The sequence below is a fragment of the Rhizomucor pusillus genome, assembly GCF_041956525.1.
Source record: "Rhizomucor pusillus strain CBS 183.67 unplaced genomic scaffold VTP01scaffold_26, whole genome shotgun sequence".
Classification (NCBI taxonomy): Eukaryota; Fungi; Mucoromycota; class Mucoromycetes; order Mucorales; family Lichtheimiaceae; genus Rhizomucor; species Rhizomucor pusillus.
Genome location: NW_027192168.1, coordinates 85083 through 102220, shown reverse-complemented (window position 1 = coordinate 102220; position 17138 = coordinate 85083). Strand labels below are relative to the sequence as shown.

General features: G+C 46.0%; 9 protein-coding genes across 9 annotated transcripts; 3 read left to right on the top strand and 6 right to left on the bottom strand.

The window, feature by feature from the left end:
- Nucleotides 1–260: 260 nt before the first annotated feature.
- On the top strand, nucleotides 261–4731 carry VTP01DRAFT_5873 (uncharacterized protein; the record flags this gene model as incomplete). The annotated part of the gene is made up of 19 exons (XM_069384711.1): nucleotides 261–356; nucleotides 439–642; nucleotides 703–786; nucleotides 845–959; nucleotides 1020–1491; nucleotides 1563–1673; nucleotides 1725–1786; nucleotides 1850–2117; nucleotides 2178–2290; nucleotides 2343–2444; nucleotides 2506–2657; nucleotides 2718–2912; nucleotides 2969–3278; nucleotides 3339–3435; nucleotides 3491–3709; nucleotides 3774–3878; nucleotides 3941–4034; nucleotides 4091–4396; nucleotides 4456–4731. 19 exons carry the CDS (start codon nucleotides 261–263, stop codon nucleotides 4729–4731), a joined length of 3381 nt encoding a protein of 1126 aa, XP_069234917.1.
- An 806-nt stretch (nucleotides 4732–5537) lies between these two features.
- On the top strand, nucleotides 5538–7392 carry VTP01DRAFT_5872 (uncharacterized protein; the record flags this gene model as incomplete). The annotated part of the gene is made up of 6 exons (XM_069384710.1): nucleotides 5538–5591; nucleotides 5649–5807; nucleotides 5868–5903; nucleotides 5965–6444; nucleotides 6511–7250; nucleotides 7311–7392. 6 exons carry the CDS (start codon nucleotides 5538–5540, stop codon nucleotides 7390–7392), a joined length of 1551 nt encoding a protein of 516 aa, XP_069234916.1.
- Nucleotides 7393–7532: 140 nt separating this feature from the next.
- Nucleotides 7533–8574, top strand: VTP01DRAFT_5871 (uncharacterized protein; the record flags this gene model as incomplete). Its single annotated transcript, XM_069384709.1, has 4 exons — nucleotides 7533–7889; nucleotides 7974–8054; nucleotides 8117–8249; nucleotides 8306–8574. The coding sequence occupies 4 exons, from the start codon at nucleotides 7533–7535 to the stop codon at nucleotides 8572–8574; spliced, it is 840 nt and encodes a 279-aa protein (XP_069234915.1).
- Nucleotides 8575–8699: 125 nt separating this feature from the next.
- On the bottom strand, nucleotides 8700–9320 carry VTP01DRAFT_5870 (uncharacterized protein; the record flags this gene model as incomplete). Its single annotated transcript, XM_069384708.1, has 1 exon — nucleotides 8700–9320. The coding sequence occupies one exon, from the start codon at nucleotides 9318–9320 to the stop codon at nucleotides 8700–8702; it is 621 nt and encodes a 206-aa protein (XP_069234914.1).
- Nucleotides 9321–9396: 76 nt separating this feature from the next.
- VTP01DRAFT_5869 (uncharacterized protein) lies at nucleotides 9397–9828 on the bottom strand (the record flags this gene model as incomplete). The annotated part of the gene is made up of 1 exon (XM_069384706.1): nucleotides 9397–9828. One exon carries the CDS (start codon nucleotides 9826–9828, stop codon nucleotides 9397–9399), a length of 432 nt encoding a protein of 143 aa, XP_069234913.1.
- Nucleotides 9829–9964: 136 nt separating this feature from the next.
- VTP01DRAFT_5868 (uncharacterized protein) lies at nucleotides 9965–11475 on the bottom strand (the record flags this gene model as incomplete). The annotated part of the gene is made up of 4 exons (XM_069384705.1): nucleotides 9965–10146; nucleotides 10203–10666; nucleotides 10729–11153; nucleotides 11215–11475. The coding sequence occupies 4 exons, from the start codon at nucleotides 11473–11475 to the stop codon at nucleotides 9965–9967; spliced, it is 1332 nt and encodes a 443-aa protein (XP_069234912.1).
- An 824-nt stretch (nucleotides 11476–12299) lies between these two features.
- On the bottom strand, nucleotides 12300–12575 carry VTP01DRAFT_5867 (uncharacterized protein; the record flags this gene model as incomplete). Its single annotated transcript, XM_069384704.1, has 1 exon — nucleotides 12300–12575. One exon carries the CDS (start codon nucleotides 12573–12575, stop codon nucleotides 12300–12302), a length of 276 nt encoding a protein of 91 aa, XP_069234911.1.
- Nucleotides 12576–13653: 1078 nt separating this feature from the next.
- VTP01DRAFT_5866 (uncharacterized protein) lies at nucleotides 13654–14559 on the bottom strand (the record flags this gene model as incomplete). Its single annotated transcript, XM_069384703.1, has 1 exon — nucleotides 13654–14559. One exon carries the CDS (start codon nucleotides 14557–14559, stop codon nucleotides 13654–13656), a length of 906 nt encoding a protein of 301 aa, XP_069234910.1.
- A 108-nt stretch (nucleotides 14560–14667) lies between these two features.
- Nucleotides 14668–17081, bottom strand: VTP01DRAFT_5865 (uncharacterized protein; the record flags this gene model as incomplete). Its single annotated transcript, XM_069384702.1, has 4 exons — nucleotides 14668–16835; nucleotides 16901–16934; nucleotides 16996–17006; nucleotides 17072–17081. 4 exons carry the CDS (start codon nucleotides 17079–17081, stop codon nucleotides 14668–14670), a joined length of 2223 nt encoding a protein of 740 aa, XP_069234909.1.
- Between the last annotated feature and the right edge of the window lie 57 nt (nucleotides 17082–17138).

Here is a 17138-nt window from a genome sequence, read left to right as displayed (position 1 = left end):
CTCCCTCAAGAACGAAAGCCTATTACATAATTACTATGATAGCTAAATTACAGAATGTTCATCTATCAACCATAAATACCCCAGGAAATATTTTACTTTCTGTGAGCGATATTATCCCTATAGATCTTCATGCCCATTGTAGCATTGTCGCGAACCGCAATGATGCCTGCTCCGGAAAGTGTGGGGAAACTGAAAACTCCGCTGAAATTTGCTGACTGTACGAAAGCACTGCCATATGAAACCTTAACTGTCCTTTCTACATGCCCAAGCAACTCATCGTACAGTTCACGCCTCTTCGTTCATGCCTTGTTAACCTGCCTTCGCAGTGGGTGAATGCACTTCTTGACCAGAGAAAGGTACGCTCTTGCTTAGTCTCCAACTCCTATCCCTAGAAAAGGTCAAGTTTTTGACAGGATCTCGTTTCTCCTCTATTTGCAGGTCCCGCAGAATGTCATTCTCGAGTTGGCTTGGACGACAAAAGATAGTTCCGCTGAAAGAAAGACATATTGCGGCTGGTCCGGACAGGCTTCGAAGCCGTTGACGCCCAACTCGGTGTTCCTGCACGGCCAGAACAGCAAGTTGGACGTCCTGGAAATGGATCCCCAGCTAGGTTTGGCAGTTGGCTTGACGGAAGGACAAAAGGTAATCTGAAAACAGAGTTATTTTAGTGAATCATACAAAGTCTCACTGTCTGGAGTGTAGGTGAACGTTGAATTTTGTCGAAATGTGCCTGACTGCAGCTCCGTTCATGTTGAACCTTATTCGGAGGACGACTGGGAGATCCTAGCAAGTGTCAATACGTATTCCAAGCGTCCGCATGCGTATTAATTCGATTGGGTGTTAGGAATTGCATGCTGGATATGTCGAGGAGAATCTGTTGAGTCAGCTTCGTGCTGTGTACAACAACCAATTGTTTTGCGTTTGGATTCACGGTCAGACTCTCGTTAGATTGCGCGTCGGTGGGTATACGAGGGATGTGTGATGTCGAGCGTAGTTGTGACTAAATATATTGCATATAGCTGAATTGAGCCCAAGCTCTCCAATGATAAAGTTGACTACCAACTCCGAAGTCATCGTTGCTCCCAAAGTTAGAAAGATAGCGAAAACACCGGCCGAAACGGCAGCAACCTTGATGAAAGTGCAAAAAGCTGCTGCCAATATTTGCCTACGAAACTTGCCTCCATCTTCTACAGAGCATATCAATGTCAGCGGGCTGGCACCGGTAATGATACATCCGGATTCTGCTTCCGTTGTAACCGGCTCGAAATATGTCCGAATCTCCAAGGTGGTCCCTGCCTTTGCCAAGCGCAAGGACGCAGAGGATGGTGCTACAGCCAAAGATACGAACAGCGCCGATTTGCTCGATGACATCTCTCCTGCGAAAGCAATCTATGCACCTTTAGTCCTTTCCACGTCGATTCCCGCAAACCATGTCCTTTTGAACGAATCTATACGCTTAACCCTCGACATTAAAGATTTCGATATCGTCAAGTAAGCTATAATTCGTCTTCTTCGTAGACGCGACTATACTCAGCCTTTCTATCTCTCTTTTTGCGCGACAGGATCGCCACAGCAACAAACAAGAAAAGCAATGTTGGCTCCTTAATATTACGCCGCTGTGTAGTACAGTCAAATAATCCGTCATCTTCTTTGAAGCTAGGTCTTGATGCTAGGTAAGATTAATTTCCATTTATTTCGTAACACTGTCAACTAATTCCAAGTAGTGCACAAAGGGAAGCTCAGCTGAAAGCACAACGAAATGCCGATGCAGTAGATGCTGTCAGAGGTAAGAAATAATCTACGATGTATGGCAGAAAAGAAAGGATTTGGTTCATGTTCTGTCCAATAGAATTCCTATCTTCCTGCCCATCAGAAGAAATCGTGCTTACCCAGGGTAGCATGATTCTGCTTGGCCCAGATAAGACATCCACTCTAATCCAGTTTGGGCAGAAAAAGGGCATATTTTCTGCCCTGAATGGCAGATCAGATTCTACAACAACCGTCCAGGATACCGAACAATTCACAGTTCTTCATCGAGCCCAAGTCAGAAATCTCCAAATTGAAGTCGGGGAAGATTTACCAAAATTAACTCAAGATCAAGCATCAAAAGAGAAACTGTTAAGTCTCCTCGTTTCGCATACCGTTACATGTCACAGGAAGCTAACAATCACATTCAGCACGAAAGAGTCCGTGGTGATGGGAGGAATACAGAGCACCTTTGATAAAATCCATCAATATACCCTGGCTAGCTTAGCCCAGCAAGAGTTGAGGCACGCATTGGCAGTACCTGGTAAGACAGACTGTTCTAGATATTGGCTATCACCGACTAAGATCTTGCATAGAATCAGGGAGCATCCTGATAACTGGTGCTCACGGAGCTGGCAAAACAAGTCTTGTGAATAAACTTATCAATGCGTTGCACATTGATCCAGCAGCGTTGATCTGTAAGTTGAGTTGCAAACGATATTACAGAGCCGTGATTGATATTCAGCTGCTTTTCTGCAGATACTCGCGAGATTAACTGCGCAGAAGTCGCCGACGAGCGCATTCCTACATTCAAAGATATGCTGCAGAGGTGGTTCGATGAAGCAGCGTGGCATGCGCCGTCCCTGATTTTCTTTGATGACCTTGATCGTCTGATACCAGCTGAAGTAGAGGTAAATATGTGCATCTTTCAACTTCACTAAATTTACTTACACAGCCTCTGCACCTTGCAGCATGCGGATTCAACACGGTCAAAACATTTGGCCGAGATATTCTTGCGTATTGCCACGACGATGACTCGTCGTCATCCGATCATGATCATTGCGACTGCTCAGCAGCAACAGTCGATTCATCCATCACTTATCTCCAATCACGTCTTCACCGAACTAAAGCATTTGAATCCTCCTTCACGAGACGAGCGCAAAGAGGTAAATATAGCTGTTAACTCCATCGGTGATGCGGTCAAGTTAACATTATTATTCAGATCATGGAAACAATCATGGCTCACGGTCCTTCTGTTCTATCCGAAAGTCTGCCACGTATAGATTTGGTTTCTGTAGCTTCAGAAACTGAAGGATATCTTGCCGCAGATTTGAAGGCATTGATCGAACGTGCTGTCCATGAAGGCGCTGTCAGAAGCATCAAAGAAGAAACTGGATCTAACGATGCCGAAAGCGAAAAATCTCTGCAGCTCATACAGCAGGATTTTACAAAAGCTAGAGAAGGTTTTGTGCCTTCATCGCTGCGAGGCGTGAAGCTCCAGAGCTCTGGTGTCCAGTGGTCTGACATTGGAGGTATGCATACTAGACCTTTGTCTTATTTAGCGAATACCGCTGACAGATAATCCTTTCTAGGTCTAAATGAAACTCGCCGAGCGCTGCTGGAGACTTTGGAATGGCCTACAAAATATGCCGCCATATTCTCTCAAAGCCCACTTCGTTTGAGATCAGGGTTAGTCCGCCCATAATCAACGAATTGCTATCCTTCTCTGACAACACAACTATAGTCTTCTCCTTTACGGTTACCCTGGATGCGGTAAAACGTTGCTAGCATCCGCAGTAGCAAAGGAATGCGGTTTGAATTTTATCAGTGTCAAGGGTCCGGAAATTTTGAACAAGTACATTGGTGCTAGTGAGAAATCTGTCCGAGATCTATTTGAACGTGCACAAGCAGCCAAGCCATGCGTGTTGTTCTTTGATGAATTTGATTCTATTGCTCCAAGAAGGTACTGGTCAGTCTCGAAATGTAGTAAAAGCTTATAAATTTACTTCATTTGCTCCTTATTGCAGAGGTCACGATAGCACAGGTGTCACTGACCGTGTCGTCAACCAAATGTTGACGCAGATGGACGGTGCAGAAGGCCTTGACGGTGTCTATGTCCTGGCTGCCACTAGGTATGTGTTTCTTTTCAGTAAGATATCTTAAACTATTGTGGATTTATTAACTGCGATGTTAGTCGTCCGGATCTTATTGATCCCGCATTACTGAGACCTGGACGTCTTGATAAAGCCCTGCTATGCGGCATGCCCGATTTTGAGGAACGATTAGAGGTGAGATAGTGGTTGGCTCCCTGCAGCGCAAGATTTGATATTCAAAGCAAACATAGATTTTGCAAGCACTTTCTAGAAAGATGACACTTGCGGAGGATGTTGATCTGAAAGTCTTTGCTGAACGTACAGAAGGATTTTCGGGGGCAGATTTGCAAGGTTTCCTGTACAATGCCCATCTGGAAGCTATCCATGGCGCTGTGAATATCGAAAGCTTCAAGGAGCAACAGAAACGTAACGAGGAGGTGAAGCAAAAGGATGAAGATCGCAGTGACTTTGTACTGGTGCGAACCACAGCAAATGACTCTGGAAAAAGTCTCGCGCCACCCCTTACTTTGGCCGAAAAGGGCCAGATTTCTCAAAGAGTATGTAACTTGATCATTCCACATTTAAGGAAGCTTCTAATCCCATTGGTCGTTTCTAGTTATCGCTCATCAAGAAAGGCATGACGTCTAATAACAACAAACGACCGAGCAAAGCCAAACAAGACGCAGCCGCCGCTGCAGCTGCAGCGCATGCAGCCGCGACAATCACAAATGCCCATCTAGAAAAGTCTTTGAAAGGGACGCGGGCGTCCATCACCGCAGAAGAGTATATGCGCTTGACCATGATCTACAACGAGTTTGTAACTGGTCGAACTGGCGAGTTGCCCTCCGGCGAAGGTGCCAAGGGGATTGGAAAGCGCACTACACTCGGATAGACGATATATGTAAATGTAATGCAATAACTACTAATAACAAAAATTCCTCGTTGCACATATACATATACAAAACTACTCCTTTTTCCTATGACTCTACTCAAACTAGCATGCTGCTGTTAGCAACAACGCTAAAGACTTTGAATTTTATGCCTGTACGGTGGCCTCTATCGCCAATTTTCAACTTTGATCAACTTAATATGAATCTTAGCTTAATTATCTCACACTTTATTAAATGTGGATCTCAATGAATCTGCTGAGAACGGCCAGACTCGGCGTCTTCTATGCTTCCAGAAACATCCAGCAGGAAAACATTGGTCCCATTGTCTCGAGTTCTACCATGTGCTACCTGCCTAACATGATCTCCGAATATCACTTTGTCCTACCATGACTAAATATCGATCGTTAAAAGAGATATTCGTTTCCCTGAGGCTATGCATAGTTCTTCGTGCACATTATTGCTAGCTGTATATTTAGTAGACTGAAAAGAGTTAACTCTGACTGAAGAAAGCAACGAATCCACGGTGTCAGCGGATTGTCGCGGAAAAGGTGCTAGTTCAGCGGAGTGACAATTTTTTTTAGCACGTTAACGAACCCTGTCCCCTTTCTTTTTCGGCCATCTCCTGGTTCTCTCTTGCTTAAAATATAACTGCTGGTTATTTATAACAGCAGTCTCTGTTATTCCAAAAAAGAACAAGCGAAAAGGGCTGCATAATACAGGTAGGCCGTAAACAACTTTGACTTGCATTACGCTCGTTACTGAACGTGTACCTGCCAACCCTGCAACGATTACACAATGCAGCATCAGCATGGGAAGGAAAAAAATAAAAATTCAGCCTATCAAAGACGACCGTAACCGACAGGTACATTGTTGAATGACCGGGGCTACGTGAGAATTTGTTAACGTTTGGTCATGCCAGGTCACGTTCCTCAAGCGGAAACAGGGGTTGATGAAGAAGGCGTACGAGCTCAGTGTTCTCTGCGACTGCGAAATCGCTTTGATCATCTTCAATTCGAATGGCAAGCTTGTTCAGTATGCCAGTACTGAAATTGACAAGATATTGATGAAGTATACCGAGGTAAAGACGCTTTAACATCCAGCTTTGTGTCGCTATGTGATTCTAACATGTTGGCAACAGTACAGTGAACCCCATGAAAGCAAATCGAATGCAGACGTAAGCGTGAAGATAACGTATATGTTTATGCGAATGAATAGGTTACTTAAAGTTAGAATAGTTTGTCAACCTCACCGACCATGACGACGCGAGTGTTAAGATAGAGAACGAAGCAGCAGACGACACTGAAGACAGCGTTGCTGGTTCGTCGGCTAAAAAGTCAAATGCCGAGAAAACGGCATCTTTAACTCTCAAAGAGGAGCGATCTACACCGCAGCACGAGCAGATGCATCCTCAGCAGAGTATCAACAATACGCAAGCACAACAGCAGCACACTCCACAGGTCGGATCTCACGCTGTTGTGGGCACTCCACAGCATCCTCCACCACCATCGCATCACCTTCAACGGTCACATGCACCTCCGCCTGTTGTGTATCATCAAGCACCACCGCCATCCTCCTACTACAGAGGATCGCCTTACACGGTGCCAGCCCATCAACAGCCGCCGCCTCATCATGGTGTTCCAGTGCAAAGACAACCTTACTATGATGTCTACGGGGTACATCAAGCAGCACCGCCTCCTCCTATGTACATGGTGCATGTAAGTATTTACAATGCTTGTTTCCAAGCTGCAGTAAACAAGTTGCTCACTATGTACCTGAATCAGGGTGTTCCTGGTGGTCCGCCGTTACCGCCGCCTCCAGCACCTCCGTCAGTGCCTACCTTGCCGTATAATCATGTAGTGGGTTCCCCGCATCAGCCTATGTATTCAGCAGCTCCTGGACAACACCACGTTGCATCGCCTATGCCAACACCTTCTGCGCCGTTGCCTAGTCAACAGACATCCCAGCCAGCCCAGACTCAAAGCCCACAGTATCGTCCTACGCATGAGCGCACGGGAAGCCAGAGCAATGTCAATAGCCCGCATTTATCATCTGCCAATATCCCCAGTCCAACACCATCCGCTGCAAGCCATCACAGCCACAGCAAGAAGCACGCGCAGCCAAAGTTACGAGTGCAAATTCCAGGTGATTCACCAAAGAAGACTGGCCATCAACACAATGCATCTGTTTCGTCTATTTCATCCACTGCGTCCGGTCGCAAAGAGGATGAAGATGATGAAAAGACGTTTGCTCGACCAGCTACACCGCAGCGACCAACGGTATCGACTTCAGAACCAGGATCGGCTCTCGGTCCACCGTCTGCGCTGCCCTCGCAGTTCGCACAAAACTTGCCATCGCCGTCAACATTCTATCCGGAATTTTATCAGCAAAGCGAGTTGCCAAGTCCATTGAATTTCTCTGCGACACCTACAGCTGGCAATACGTTCCACTGGCCGCCACCACCATCATCCTCGTCGGGCGGCCGTGATTACCGACCATCTCCTCTAGCAAAATTGGACTCAAGGTATGTATGCAATATCCAGAAAGTTTTACACATACACGAGACTGAACAAGGACTTTGCAGTACCTCCAAACGTTCGCTGGATGATGATAATCAACAAGATGAAAGTGAAGAAAATTCATCAAAGAAGGCCAAGGTTGCTTGAGAGACTAACATCAATCCTTTCCATTCCTTACATTTGTACATACACATTTACATTCTTCCTATATCTTCGTCTTTCTCATTGCAAACACCAAAATGCGGTGTTTGCCCGAATTTTTTTCTTCCTTCGTCTTCTCTTTTTTCATGCTAGCAACTACACGACGATTTGGACTAATAAACAAAACTACCTTTTCACGAGCAGCATACACATCCTGTGCAGCGTCTACCTCGCAACCTCTGCACCCTGATCGACCGATCGGTTATATTTCCCTGGTGCAGCAACAGATCCCCTACGATGTAGGGTTGGCACTCCAAGATTTCCTCGTCGATCGTCGACATCAGATCAACCGGAATGCAAGGGATGCTCGAGACACTGACTCAGAGAATCTTGTATTGTTTCTGCAGCATCCTCCTACATACACTGCTGGACGGCGTATTCGTGGAAAGACGGAGCGAGAGCAGGAAGAGAAGCTGCGAAAGTTGGGTGCAGACTACTACGAGGTGTGCTAAAAGAATTTCGTTTGGGTGGATATATATATGTATGGTATATCAGGTCCTGATCCTTCAGTCCTTTGTTGTTTGCAGACAATGCGTGGAGGACAGATAACATTCCATGGACCAGGTCAATTGATTGCATACCCGATACTAGACATCCGCGATTTCCAAGTGAGTATATGTTAATAATGCGTGAGAATTTGCCCCACCAATAATCACACGCAAAAATATAGCTTAATGTACGCTGCTACGTATCACGCTTAGAAAAGACCGTCATTGATTGCTGTGCTCGATATGGTATCAAGGCAAACACGACGGAAAACACGGGTGTCTGGATCGGTCAAGAACACAAAATTGCAGCATTAGGTAAATTAAGAGTATCTCTCCCCAAACGAACAACAATGCTAATAACTTTGTTGCAGGTGTACATTTACAGCGATATGTTAGTAGCCATGGTCTCGCGCTCAACTGCAACGTGGATCTCAGTTGGTATCAGCACATTATTCCATGCGGTTTAGAGGACAAAAAGGTCACTTCAATCTCGGAACAACTGAGGAAACTGGTGAGCCCATCTAACACAATGCCGGTGCTTGTAAAGAGCTTTGAACATTTGTTTGGCGTGCCACTGCAGCCTATCGACCCCAACGGATTGTTGGCTGAACGTGTTAAAGAAATTACAAACGGTCGCTGACATCCAATGTACGAATATAGAAAATGCACTCCGTTTGTGTTTTATTTGTATCCGGCAATTGGGGTCGGCCCGTTTCTGTTTGCTGATGTAATGTTCCTCCCTTTCCAGCATCAATGCTATTGTTGCTATTGCTGCTGCTGCTGCTGCTGTTGTTGTTGTTGTTGCTGAATTGACATATCAGCCATCGTCTGATGTAATTCCTCTGTTGACATGATACGTTCCCTCTCAGCTTTCAATCGTTGTATCAGATCGTTTTTGCGCCCGGTTGTGAGTTTGCCACAATGGCGCAGCAATTCCTTGAGTTCAGCCACCGTTACATCATCAAAGTTTACATGTCTAAGCTTATAATCCATTTCCGCTCGTTTCTTTTCCGGATCAACAGGTGGCGGCGGCTTGCGATGCAATCGTTCGATTTGTATGGGTTCGGCGGGAACTGCCGATTGAGCGGCAGCGTTCTGCGGCGGAGGTCTGGTATCAGCGACTTGCACCTGTGCAAACACGAGCCCACCCGTGTTAGAATGGGTATCCATTGCTGCTGTTCTTTGCGGCGGTCTCGGGTCCTTTGCAAGGTTGCTGTGGAATGCGGGCGGGACAGACGACGATCGTCTGCGGAATTTCTTTGCAGGACGCCACGGAGCAGCATCGTCTTTTGTTGTTTCTGTGGTAGCTGCAGGAATAGATAAAAGATCAAAGTCTGTAAAAAGATTGCCCAGAGGTTGATTGTGTGGCAGTGCTGGTGAGGACATGTCTTCGGTGGAGGCTGATGACAGGGGGGGAGTGGGACAATGGAGGCTACAGATATGGTCCTCAGATCAGCATAAGCTAAAATTTAGTGCGAAATGCAAAATAACGTACGTGGGAGAGAGCCATCAGCGGATCATGCTGTTGCTGTTGCTGCTGTTGTTGGCGGGTGAAGGTTGTATATCGTTCTGGGTGGAAGGTCTGCGTCTGGTAGTACGGTGGGTGGAGTGTGTTGATCGAGGAGCTACGTCGTCGTCTCACAGCACCTGACCATGAAGGCGGTGGTGGTTCTTGCAGCATCTGATGCTGTACCGACGAAGTAGTCTGGGTATTGTCGTTGGAAGTCGGGCCAACGTAAAGATCATCATCTGTGTTGATAAAGTTCTCGAATGCCCAGTCCGCATCTCTCTGTTGCTCTGTTTGGTTATTCGCATTGTTGCTCGCAGAGTTTATATCGGTGTTTAGGAAAAGCCATAAGGCTAGATCGTCCATGGATCCTTGAGTAGAATACATTGACAAGGAAAAATACAAAAGTCGAAAAGAAAAAAAAGATGTTTATTTCAGAACCCAAAACGTCATGCTTTCTGTCTTCCCACAACAATCAACTCCGATTCTGGGTTGGCTCGCTTGGCCCATCTTTTCTTGTCATTCATGCAGCGCCCGTTGCGCCCCCGCCCCCGCCGCGCGTGAAGTCCTCGGATGCTTTTTGAGCTTCAATGCCCGCAGCGCCCGTGCAATATGAGTTGTACACAAACGATCGGCAACACTGGTATCCCCATTTGCCGTCTGCCCAGAACGATCCCCACACAGATGTATGGTTATTGATATATACTACCGAATATTAGTCAGCCTTATCACCAAACAATGCAATGTAAATCTGAGCTTACCATCTTCCTGATACTTGGAACGTGCTTTGGCTTTCTCTTGGCCTTTGATAACGCGACCCGTTCGCGAGTATTCGACATAGTTTTCACTCTGCGCCAGTAATAACTCTTTCGGTGGTGCTTCCAAATGTTCTTCACCGCCGTATTTAGCAAGGATGTTCTTTTGCGTAGCTTCTCGAACTTTATCCTTTTTAGACTCGTATTCTTTGTGCAGAAGAGCCACTTGGGTGGGATTCGCTTGTAAGTGGACATCGCTTCCACGCTCTGCTGCCTGCCATGCAAACAACTGTACTTTGGCCATATCGGGTGCTTCGCCAGTGTACCTTACAAAGTTATCACCAGCAAATGGTACATCGTCTGAAGCTTTGTCTTTAAGAGGATTTTCACGCATAGAGCGAGTCTTTGGATCATAGTATGCAGACTCTGTATCAAGGTTGAGCAAATATTTTGCGGTATCTTCACGAATTCTGTACAATACACATGTTAGTCTCAAGCGATTATGGTACTCGATAAGTAAACAACAGCTTACCTCAAGTTTCGCACTGTAGTTCTTGTTTTTGTATTTACATGCTGGCCAGGCATATCAGCCTCGTCTGCGTATTTTTCTTCATCGTCCTCCTCGTCATCCGATAACCGTGCAATCTTTTTAGCTTCGGATGCTGTAGTCGGTCCCTGCTTGTCCAGCTCTGACGCTTTCCGTGCTCGTCTTGCTTCTTCTATCTTTTCGTATTCTTCAATGACTTTGTCGTGCTCTCGAGGATCATAGCCGTTCCATCGATCTCTTTTCTCGTCCCAATCAAGCTCAACGTGCTGAATGATCTCATCAGCTTGAATGTTCTGTCCTGTCCACTTCGCACCTTTCTTTCGTGGCCGCTCAACGCAATCTTTTGTCTTGTGCGTCATTGCTCCACAATTTTCACATGCACCTTTGCGATACTTGGTAGCCGCAGGTCCCTGTACGTATTATTGATTAGCATGCAACTCGTTCATACGTTTTAAACGTTAATCAACGTACCGCCCGTTGACCTCGAGCATACCAAAAGTTGTCTTCTGCGCCAAACTTTGGTCCTTTCCGCTTTTCTGGAGCTCTTTGATGTTTCAAGGAAACTTTGCCGGTATCGACATACCAAGGCGCCTTCAACATGAACTGTGGTGTGTGAGGATTGATCTCATTGCCTTCGTCGTCGATTTCAGCAGGTGCTGTGCCTGCTTTTCTTGCTGCATCGAGATCCTTTTGTTTTCGAAATTCTTCTTTGGAGAGTCGACTAGTTTGCATTTTGCGCGGGCACAGAGGAGTGAAAAGGGAAAAAGGAAAGATTCACGAGCCTGAAATTTAAAGTCTCCGCAGCCGAATGGTCCACCAACCAGAATGCAGGCCTTTGGCAAATCCAAGTCCCATCCCCCACAAATGAGAATAGTATTTTCCAAAAAATAGAATTCGTATGGCTGAAATATCAGTGTCGCACATTTCGGCCTGTCGCGACCCATCATGCCCATCGTTCGTCGTCATTTCGAGAGGCAGATAACAGCGGCTCTCTGTTGCGATACGTTTCTAGACAACTGTGGGAATGTGAAACGAAACCTTCAAAGTCGCTGACCTTTATGCTATCAACTGCTTCAGTTATCCTGGTCATAAGTGTGTCTTTTCCAGGAACCGGATGTGCGAAAGGTATTTTATAATAGAAAATGCTGCGAAATCTCGAAAGTAACAACGCAAAATGTTTTCTAGAGCTGCGCAAAATCTTCCTTCCGACAGTGCAAATGCGTTCCCAAAAAAAACAGACCATAACCGTGGATATATAGGCATATTTTCATTCTAAAACTTTCAGCTGCTGTTTGTCTTTTCGTTCCCTAATCTCTTTCGACTACTTTACAGGTATCTTTTTAAGTCAGCGATCTACGCTGTATAAGCATCACGACTCGATCATGCAGAGAAGAGATGATAGTACAAAAGGAAAGTCAAGAAAATATAAATAAAAACGCAAGATATCATGATAGATGTCTGTTATTGAGATGAATGTAAACTTTTATATAATGGCCGAGCTGTATATATGCACTCGAAACAATGAAGAAGGAGGGGGAGGTTATAAGAAAGAGAGATCAGTGTCCGGGAAATCTGAAGCCGCAGTAACAAGCACCTTGATAGCAGACTGGTGAGATCTTCGGTTTGCCTTCACTGCTCTTGTCTAAAGCTGCGCATTTAGTTGCGCATTCGTTTTTGAGCTCGTCGCTGGGGCATCTGAAGCAAGGGTGGTCAAGTTCTCGTTTTTCAAGTGGATTCGTATTTGCGATCGATTGGCGGTGGTAGGAACCGGCGTCGATTACGGCCGCGAAGAAGAAAATGGCGATTACTAGAAATTTAACGGAACCGAGCATTTGTGTAAAGTCAAGTGAGCAAGACGACCAGAAGGGTCTAACATTGTGATATTTATAAGGTCTGATATCTAGTAAGGGGGAGACTACTCGTTCTTTTTTCCTTGTTCCTAACCCCTTTACTCGTTCTATTATTGCAAAGTATTACTTTTCTCGACTATCAGCAGATCTAGGCCATCTTATTCGGCAACATGGAAGAGGAGCGAGTCGTTCGATGAAAACAAAAGGGGTGTGCATCTGAACAATAGAAAATACTGGTCATTGAATGAGGGGTAAGTCATCCGTTACATATCTTATTTCAGCTAACAGGGTCCTACACATAAGTAGCTTGCTTACTTGCTGCTTTGCTGGCTTTTGTCTCTCCTATCCAAAAAGGAGATTACGATGTGTGTATCTTCATCAAGATAATTTGACTCAGCCAATTGTCTGAACAGCAAGCGATGAGTCCACTTCATGGCGTACATATACACTGGTCTGTTTTTCTTCAAATTTTTAAACACATTCTTTCTCAACTCTTTCGGTCACTTGTTCCCAAAGAAACACAAAAGAGATGAAATATTGTCTGTGTGAAAGTCGAGAACGACCCGCATCTCGGGTCGGTCCTTACCCCTTGTTCGAAGAACTCAGTGATCTCCTTCCTGCGCTAAGCAAATTATATAGAACCCTTCACGGTGCTCCTCAAGAAGAGAAATGAATGAGCATGAAAACGGAGGAGTGGAGAACAAAACAAGTTTCGATTCAATCAACTTGCTTTGGCACCCAGTCTTGCATAGATGTATGTAAATGTAGCACCTCTTGAACTTTCCGAAGTCGAAATCATGGAATCCTTACTGTATCATCCAGACTAAAGCAGTTTCCATGGCAGTTGATCCATTATTCCGCTGTTAAAGAATGATAAACGGTTACCAGTGTACATTTCTTAGGTGCATAAAGGCTCAACAGCAACGAACGTTGTCTGTTTCCCTTAATAGACTACACTCGGAGGAAAATCCTAGGATCTCTCCACAACACCGACCCGCCCCCTGTTACAATAAAGTGCATGCTCAGAAAATAATAAGAAAGCGAACGTGTTTATTTACAATTATGTGTTTACAATGGTGCCACCGTTGGGGTGGAAAATTTGGCCAGTGTAGTAGCTGGAGTCAGGACCAGCAAGGAAGACATATGCAGTGGCGACTTCGCTGGGTTGACCTGCGCGATCCATGGGGACTTGTCCTTTGCCAAAATTTTCGAGCTTGTCCGGCGAGAAGCTTGCTGCAACCAGTGGTGTCCAGATGGGGCCAGGAGCAACGCCGTTGACGCGGATGCCCTTGGGAGCAAGCTGCTGCGACAGCGAACGGGTGAAAGTTACAATAGCTCCCTTGGTGCTAGAGTAGTCGAGAAGACCAGCAGATCCACGGTATGCAGTTACTGAAGTGGTGTTGATAATAGAGCCTCCCGACTTCATGTGTGGCAATGCATACTTGGCGACAAAGAAGTAACCATAGATGTTTGTCTTGAAGGTGCGTTCAAACTGTTCGTCCGGGATTTCTTCGATGGATTTGCAAACATGCTGCTCTGCCGCGTTGTTGACCAAGATATCGATGTGACCAAACGCCTTGACGTGCTCTTGGATACCCTTCTTGACCTGTTCAACCTCGCCAACATCCAAAGCGTATGTAAGAACCTTGCACTTGCTGTTGCCCTGGACATCCTTCTTGGTATCTGCAGCATCCTTCTCTTCTCTGGGATGATAGAAGATGGTAATACCATCGACACCTTCCTTGGCAAACAAGAATGCGACGGAGCGACCAATGCCAGAGTCACCGCCGGTGATGAGGGCCTTGCGACCCTGCAGTTTGCCAGCAGCCTTGTAGGGCTCAAAGTGACCATTACCTCCGACCATGTCGTAGCTGACGGGGTGAGGAGCCATTTCATGCTGCAAACCAGGCTGGGTCTGTGTTTCTTGCTTGGGGATTTGCGAGACGTCACCGATGGAAGAAGACATTTTTTGTGGATATAAAGGAAAATATATTTCGTGGAAGTAATCCCCTGCTGCCCTTATTATATGTTTTCTGCTTTCTGAGGTTTCGTCACCATGATTGACAAGGTGATATCAATGCTTTATTGCCACCCCATGCTTTACAAAAATTTTCAACACATCCATTGCAGCAGCCCGCACCACGTTAACGTTCGATTGTGTAACTATCACTACCAGCATATCATTGACCTGCTCTTTGGCAAACGCATCTGCTGCCTCTTTGCCGAGATTTTCTATCATCAAGCGTATGATTTCAATACCGCGGTGCTGCACCTCCGCCGGTTCGTTCGAGTCAACAAGTCGCACCATCCGCTCGTAAGCCTTGTCAACGTTTGCCAGCCGTTCGCATGTATCTTTGCTGTTGGCGAGGATCGCCAATGCACCTGACGCCGCCTTTCTTGTAGCAATATCTTCATGATCTGACAGGATCAAAAGAAGCCGCAGCCTGTTTGGGCTTTTGCTGTAATCCTCAAATACAGGCGGGCAAAATGTCATGTTGCAAATCATTTCGGTTGCTGCTCGCTGGATCATATCATTGTTGGATAACTGCAAATTTTCAAAGATAGGCATTCCTTGATCGCTGTAGATTCGGAATCGGACATTATCGTCGACTGACGCCAGGTTTGTGAGCGCCATCAATCCTTCAAATTGACGCAACTGTGCCGTATCCTTGCAGAGTTCCAAGAAACATGGTACAAGTTCCAAAGAAGTCTGGCTTCCAAATGCGATACGCGGGTCTGCTGTAATCGCAAGCTTCGCGAGCGCCTGCGCTGCAACCGGTGAATACGTCGAATCTTTCGCTAAAGCAAGGGGTAGCAACCCCTTGGTGACACCCTGCTGTAGCAGTCTTCCTCTCGTTGCCTGCGGAGTAACTAGGTTGAAATACGTCTGGGCCGCAACCGTCTTGAGATTACTGCTGCTGTTTTTGGCCAATATCAACAGGACAGGGGATATGCCCTGCTCTATAATGGCTTTCACTCGTTTATCTACCGCCTCGTTATTTTCTCGTTCATCCTCTTTCTCCTCTTGCGCTACTTTTCCTTTAGACTTTGCATTCGCAAGGTCCCGAAGTCGTTTCATCTGCTTTTGCTGCTCATCCAATACTGGCTTGTACATGGTTGTATTGCTCAATATTGTACCTATACCAAACAAAAGGGGATTGCTGTTGGTGTTGGTCGCATCAGTTGCTAGTGTTGCCAGGGATTTCAGGAGGATCGGATCGTTGGCGACGGATTCTTTAACGTCGGGTTGGAGGGTGGAGTATGCTAGCCCTTCGACTGCATTCAATATGACAGATGATTCATGGTCCTTGTATGTTTTGATGGTTTTCATAAGAGAATCTGTAAGATCTGAGCTACCAAGATCGACTTGGCGCATCGCATTTTGCAAGGTATCTTCAGTGTTATCATCTGCGGTAGAGCTGCTGCTGATATTGTTATCCTGGTATCGTTGCTGCACCTGTAATTTTGTGAGAGCCGTTCCAGCCGAAGCCTTAAGTCGTTCATCGCTAGATCGTTTCGCCGTCTGTGCTAGCCATTTGCTGGCATATTTCTCAATGAGTTTCTGGCACGTTTTATCTGACGCTGCAATGGCCAGTACATCTGTCATTGCAATTTGTACCGATAATATCTCAAAGTCTATCACGTCCATCATCTCCTCGACGACACCTTCCTGGCTCAGGATAGAGGCGCCTACTGTCATACCCGTCTCGAGAATCGCACCTAGTGTTCGATATGCTAACAGCTTCTGTGCGTTTTTTCCGGAATCGGTGCATTTGGAAAAGCAATCAGCGCACGTTTCAATAATTGTCTGCATCGGATAACCTTCCGTGTTGGGAGGAGGATTGAAGATCTTTGTAAGGATCATAAACGCAATCGATTTCGATTCGGTATCAGCGTCCTGCTCGCCGCATGCTGCCAGTACATCGACAAAGCCAGAGGACCGCACAAACTTTTTGATCTCGGGTATGTTGCCGCTTGCTATCTGTTGAAAGTAATTCTGGAACTGTGCAGCTCTTGGATTTTGAGACTTCTTTTCTGCTGTATCTGCCGGATTTGCTGCTGTGCTTCCTGTCAAGAGTCGCTGAAAGATCTCTTTGGCTTCCTCGTTGTTTGCATCTTTCAAAAGTGCCGTTCGAATATCAGACCTGGCTTGATCTACGCGTTGCATCTTTTCAAGCACGATGGCGCGCTTTACAAGCAGTGTGGATACTTTGTGATCATCTTTGCTGTTTGCTACCAACTCTGTAGTAATATATGTAAAAATCCATGAAACCTTTGGGTTTTCCATTGCTTCGAGAAGCTCATACCTTTTGTAAGATGAGCAAGCTGTTGCTCGAGATCCTATTAGTTGCACATTGTCAACAGGCTTCAAGTCCAAGTCTTGCCACCGAGTCGAACATACCTCAGAGTTTTCTAAGAGAAAAAAGAATTGAGATTACTTGAACACGCTGGCGAGACTGCGACTTGCATCGATTTACCTTTTGACATTACGTCCAGAACGGAGCCCGCGGGATTCTCTTCCGTGCACCTGGGCGGGGGTAGTGC